The 6,505-nt window shown below is 36.4% G+C and overlaps 1 protein-coding gene across 12 annotated transcripts in view; it reads right to left on the bottom strand.

Moving 5' to 3' along the window:
* Nucleotides 1–1,851: 1,851 nt before the first annotated feature.
* The window catches only part of LRRC2 (leucine rich repeat containing 2), a 70,791-nt gene continuing 66,137 nt past the window's right edge, over nt 1,852–6,505 (bottom strand). For 11 of the 12 annotated variants that reach the window (XM_009272951.2, XM_009272936.2, XM_009272906.2 and 8 more), the window contains 2 exons: nt 5,162–5,298; nt 3,448–3,692 (listed from right to left, as the gene is read on the bottom strand). In XM_009272951.2, coding sequence (XP_009271226.1) covers nt 3,643–3,692; nt 5,162–5,298 — 187 coding nt within the window. In that variant the 3' untranslated portion in view covers nt 3,448–3,642. The other variant, XM_019470386.1, reaches the window with a different exon arrangement.

Genomic DNA, 6,505 nt, shown 5'->3' on the forward strand with positions numbered 1-6,505 from the left:
CTTCTCTGGAAGTGTTGTTTTTTTAGTGAAAACTAATATTTTAAAGTAAAATTACTAGTAAACCAAGTTGGGTTGAACAATAAAATTAGACCAAATTCAAAATGAGCTGTCTTTTGACACACAGACTTTTTACTGTAATGGATGACACTAATAAAATTGTATTTAACAGCATGTGATAGGTATGTTCTTACAGTATTTTTGTTGTACAGGACATAGAAGTAGAACTCAAATGCAGTTATGCTGAAATTCAGACTTTCAGTTATAGCTGACATTACCCACTGGACCTCTTAGGTGTAATGGAGACAGTTGTACAGGTACACCATCTTCCCCTGAAACAGAGGTACTTGACAAATTCTGTGACAGAAATAATCCTTTCTTTCTGTGGACAAGATTTTAGGAAGTAATGTTCTACAAGAGGTGGGAATAAAAGCTCTCAGCCCTGCAGGGAAGTACTTGGGAATACTAGTGGATGAAAAATTGGACATGAGCCAGCAATGTGGACTTGCAGCCCAGAAGCCAATCGTATCCTGCATCAAAAGGAGTGTGGCCAGCAGGTCGAGGGAAGTGATCCTCCCCTCTACTCTGCTCTGGTGAGACCCCACCTGGAGTACTGCATCCAGGTCTGGGGTCCCCAGCACAGGAAAGACACGGACCTGTTGGAGCAGGTCCAGAGGAAGGCCACAAAAATGGTCAGAGGGCTGGAACACCTCTCCTATGAGGAAAGGCTGAGAGAGTTGGGGTTGTTCAGCCTGGAGAAGCGAAGACTCCAGGCAGACCTTATTGCATATATATTCAATATATAAAGGGGGCTTATAAGAAAGATGGAGAAAGATTTTTTACCAGGGTCTGTAGTGACAGGACAAGGGGTAACAATTTTAAACTGAAATAAGGTAGATTTAGATTGGATCCAAGGAAGAAATTCTTTACAATGAGGGTGGCGAGACACTGGAACAGGTTGCCTGGAGAAGTTGTGGATGCCCCATCACTGGAAGTGTTCAAGGTCAGGTTGGACAGGGCTTTCAAAAACCTGATCTAGTGAAAGATGTCCCTACCTGTGGCAGAGGGGTTGGGCTAGATGATCTTTGAATGTCCCTTCCAGCTGAAACCACTCTGTGATTCTATGAAAATTAGATTCACAGAGGTTCAAAGTCAAGTTGGGGAACACTAGTTTGATCCCCTGTACACCATTGACCTTGCATTTTCCATGGCTTAACTTTTACAGCAATTTTTTAAGGAAAATGTTAACCTGGACTTAAAGATTGCTAGTGACTGAGAATTTATCAGTGTTTTGTGAGTTGTCCCATGGTTACTCTTACTGAAAAACAAGCCTTTTGTTTCTAGTTCAAATCTGTGAATTCAAGTTTTAGTCTTCTGCCTTATATTTGTCTGCTGCAGTAAAAATCCTGTTTCTAGACTGTGATTTTTCATTGATGAACATTGACAAGCAAATGGACTTGTTCACTGTTCAATGAACTTAAACATGCATGTTTTCTATTTATGCTATTGGTTTTCTTCTGAATGTTCCCCTGTTTATCTGCATCACTCTTATCTGTGAACAGCAGAAATCTTTCAAGGAACATTAACAGCAATGCTAAATAAGTACTAATACAACTTCTCTTTCAAGTACCTTCTGTTTATATATCCAACAATTCTGACACTAGAATTTGCACTGGGAACTTCTGTTTAGTTAATTACATTTGCATCCCTAGTTTTTCTTAAAGTTACAACTCCTATAATGGAGATCCCCATTCTATAAACACAGCAGTTGTGATTTCCGTTCCTATGATTTTCAGTGATCATATTAGACTACAATAGAACTCTAGAAATAGAATTTCAAACAATGCCAAATCAGATGTCTTACAGAAGTTTATTATATCACTATCAATAACTAATCAATCAAATTTATAATTTCACTAAAAGAAAGTTTGGTAGGGTAGTTTCAGATAGCCTGATTTCTATAAGCCCACTTTGATTGCCACTGTTTTATCATATTTCAATATCTTCATAATAAAAAAAAAATTCAGATCTTCCGTTATTCTGTTGCAGATAAATGTCAATTTTTCTTGGAGTTTTTTGAAACTTTCTTTGTTCCAGATCTTGCTTAAAAACAGCATTAACACCTAGAGACTAACTCGAGGGAGTTTCATTTTGGATAGTAATAAAACTGCAGGAGTTTGTGACTGGAATAAATGGCACACCTAGTATTTACAAATTCTCTTCTTTCAACAGAATGAATGTTAAAAAGTTAAAAAGGAAAGAAAACATCAAAAGCAGTCTTTTTTATATGGAAGCCTTGAGGAGCACATCCTTTGTTGCTTTGCTTTTTAAATATGACTGACTTAAGTGGCACTCTACTGCACAAAACTGGACATTGCTTATCTAGAATAAAAAAGCAAGATGCAAATATCATTTCCCCTAACTGCAGTCATAAGTTTAGGACTATTTAAATTCTCTAACTTGAGTCTAATTTGAGTCTAAATTCTCAAAGTCTCAAGTCTTTTTAGATTAAAAAGTATTGATTTATTAAACAAAAAATATATGTAAAACTAGATTTCTGAAACTCTACAGTATATACACTTACATAACTATACATAAACAGATTATTAAATAGCAAGCAACATAACTTTTTATCCAGCAAACTCATTCTTATACGGCTTGGAAAATTCCAATAAATGTCCACAAAATCCTGTAATCTGAAACCATTAGTAGAAGACCTCTTTCATCATTTTGCTGACAGTATTTGTTCACGCTGCTTAGTCCTTAAAGTCTTATTTAATACACTGCTATAAGACTGCTTAACACAGAAGTTTTAGTCACGTTGGTACTTGAATTTGCGATCTTGAAAAAAGCAGCAGAATTGCTACAGTTTCTCTATATAAAGCTGTTGAAACTTACCTAAACTGAAAATCCCAAGGAGGGCAATTTCCTTGAAGAACAGAAAGTAAATGCAACTATGTACGTATTCGCACTTTACATATTGTAAAGAACTAAATGTGTTATTTGGTCTTAAGAATACGACAGATCACATTCATTTTCTAAATTAATTCTTCCCCTCTTATAAAATCAAATCTCTCTTTAAGATGATGGTTTAAGTTCCACTGTTTCAACTACAACGTACAATGTCTTCATCCTGAGGGCATCTATGCCTGTGTATACTTTATTGCAGTGAATATTTACTTTCAGCAAGTCTATATGTAAATTAGTGGCTGTTGCTGTGGAAATCAAAATAAATATGTTGATTTAAAAGTTTAAACAGCATCTTAAGAAGGCTCTACTGCTCTGTTTTATCTGTAGCTACTGGGAGCAACTACAGTAACAAATAAAAAAATGAATTATGATTTTGAAGTGCTTCTGGCCATCTATGGCTTCCAGTGCTTTCTATTCAGGTGGATAAAAATAGAGTTACTCTGATATTCACTAGTGATTTAGAGATTTTTGATTTAAAAGTTTAAACAGCATCTTAAGAAGGCTCTACTGCTCTGTTTTATCTGTAGCTACTGGGAGCAACTACAGTAACAAATAAAAAAATGAATTATGATTTTGAAGTGCTTCTGGCCATCTATGGCTTCCAGTGCTTTCTATTCAGGTGGATAAAAATAGAGTTACTCTGATATTCACTAGTGATTTAGAGATTTTTGATCTTCAGAGCTGAAGACTGAGTAATACTTTCGTAGTGTAGGAAGGAGTAGAATCTGTGAAAAGAGAAAAAAGAAATACATCTCAGACTTCAGCTATGTCATCCAGCACAAATAAATGGAGCCCTTAGCTAGAAATAGTTAGGTTTGGTTTCACGTCAAAAGTGCTCTACAAGTGATCTCTGTGCTATCTTTAAGAAATTCTGCTGGCTCGTATTATACAGAAGCTATTCCTTCTCCAGTCTGTTTTTCAAAAGCAGGTATGGGCATAATCTATAGCACAAGAGTTCAGAAGCAGGAAATCCAAGAGTGCGTCATGATTCAACCTCATCGTAAAAAGCATGGAGATAAGTTTTGTCTAGGAAGGCAGAAAAGTGTAACCCTGAGCTGCTTTGCCCCAAAAGAGTATAAAGCTGGCCTATGCTTGACAGGGCCAAATGCAGGTTTCAGGCAGTCTGGCAGCCATTATCTTAGACTCCACATTTCACAAGTATGTAAATGCAACTCCATCACTACATATTTCCTGAATATCTTTAAAGCAAAACTATGATGTCAGTTTTTCCTCCATTCCTTCTCTCCAGTTTAACTACTGTTGCTACCATTATCAGAATCTGGAACTTTTATAGCAGACTTCACTTTAGAAGTAAACGGCTTGAATACTCAAGTGTGCAGCTTATGGACATTAAGGAACAAAAGTCTAGTATCAGAACATGAAAAGTATTCTGCAACCACATCCTGTGGCCTTTCTTTACATTTCTCTTTTACCAGCTTTTGTAGGACCACTATACAGACCACTTACATGAAATGTAAGGAATGAAGATATACTATAAGATTAATTCCACAAAAATTCATTTCTACACACAAACCCTCAAAGAGATTTAAACAGAGCCTATAGGGTATTTTGGCTCACAGGAAGTTTGCCCTTTATTTCCTAACACGTTTTACTAAACAAGACTCAAGAGATTGACAGTTACTTAACAACAGTAACTGTAAGGCAGAATAGCAAAATAAAGTAATATGTAAACTTTCAGGTGCTGTGCAATAAAGACAAAAGCAGTGATTTTACTACAATAGTTTTACAGTGGTTAAACAATCAGTACATTGATACAGATACACTGTTAAAGAATGTTCTATCAATGCAAAGAGCATTTCATATATACACTGTTTCCTTTTGAGGAGGAGGAGAAGCACTTCTGCAGTAATTCAAAATCACTAATGCTAATCCCAAGAGAGGTAAGTAAATCTGGAGAATAAGGATAATCATTGCATACCTTATCATTGAATTAAGGTTAATGCATGTACAAACACACCATTAATTTTGTATACATTTGTTCAATATCAAGTAATTAGTGCCCAAACTTTTAACAAAACTCATCTGACATTTCCACTTTTAGTCTTATTTAATACCATAACAGACAATTACAGTTTAAGGGTATATTGCTTGTACTCTTAAAAATTAATGTTCCAAATGTATGTCTGCATTTATATCCAAGATAGTAGGAAGTTTACTGCAAGTTAGCACATACCCCTTTCCTTTAGGTCTTCAATGTATGCTTTCATAAACTCTTTCTCAAATTCCTCCCGTTCACGTTCACTTTCTATAATTTCTTCAGTGTCTTCACATACAATAGTTTCAACTGGGCTGTCCTTGAGACTTATGAATCTAGAGAGAGAGTTTAACACAAGAATATATGCAACAGGCTTCTGAACATCACTGGCCAACATGAACGACATTTTAGAAGTTGCTGCTACAGCCAGAAGGGGAAAGGTACAGAACATTTGCCTAATTTTTGCATTATGGCATTGTTAGGATCCATCTATTATTAGAAATAAAGATTTCAAATGGCACCTTCTCTATACTCCACTTTCCATATAAAAATGTTCAGATTTATCTCTTTCTTTTCACCTACCTACATAAATCATTCTTTGCAATAACAGGTATATTTCTTTATTATGGAACTTCTGACAGACTACACTGTAATTTCACATCTGTTAATGAGCAGTATGAACTCCATCCTAACAACACTGCCTAGCAATCTGGAATTTTGCCAGTATCACTTAGCTGATAATATCTATCTCCATTTTTTGGTTGTTATGTTACTTCTCTTTTACAATACATGACTGGACGAGCATTATGTCATATTTGCGAATTTCCAGAAGCTACACATTGCAGGTGAAAAACTAGATGGTTACATAAACAACTTACATAATGTGCAAATTAAGTGCACAGCATTCTGAAAATCTCTGATGATATTACCACTCCAAGAAGGAAAAAAAAAATCAATAAAATTTTTAGTTTCAAAAGAACATATGGCTTTTTAAAATCTCATGAATTGCTGTGCGTCTGTGGTTGGTTGACCTTGGCTAGCCAGGTACCCACGAAACAGGTCTCTCACTCCCCCTCCTCAGCAGGACAGGGGGAGAATATAAGACGAAAAACTTGTAGGTTGAGATAAATACAGCTTAATGAAGAAAAGCAAAAGCCATACATAGAGGCAAAGCAAAGTAAAAAAATGTATTCCCTACTTATCGACAAGCGATGTCCAGCCACTTCCTGGAAGCACGGACTCAGTATGTGTAGTGGTTGCCTTGGAAGACAAACACCTTAATAACAAATGACCCACCTCCCTTTCTCCTTTCTCTTAGCTTTCATTGCTGAGCATGACATCATACAGTATGGAATATCCCTTTGGTCAGTTTGAGTCAGCTGTCCCAGCTATGTCATAGAATCATAGAATAGTTTGGATTGGAAGGGACCTCTAAAGGTCACCTAGTCCAACCACCCTGCAATGAGCAAAGACATCTTCAACTCGATCAGGTTGCTCAGAGCCCTGTCCAACCTGACCTCGAATGTTTCCAGGGATGGGGCA

Source organism: Aptenodytes forsteri, unplaced genomic scaffold (assembly GCF_000699145.1).
Source record: "Aptenodytes forsteri isolate BGI_AS27 unplaced genomic scaffold, ASM69914v1 Scaffold154, whole genome shotgun sequence".
NCBI classification, from domain to species: Eukaryota; Metazoa; Chordata; class Aves; order Sphenisciformes; family Spheniscidae; genus Aptenodytes; species Aptenodytes forsteri.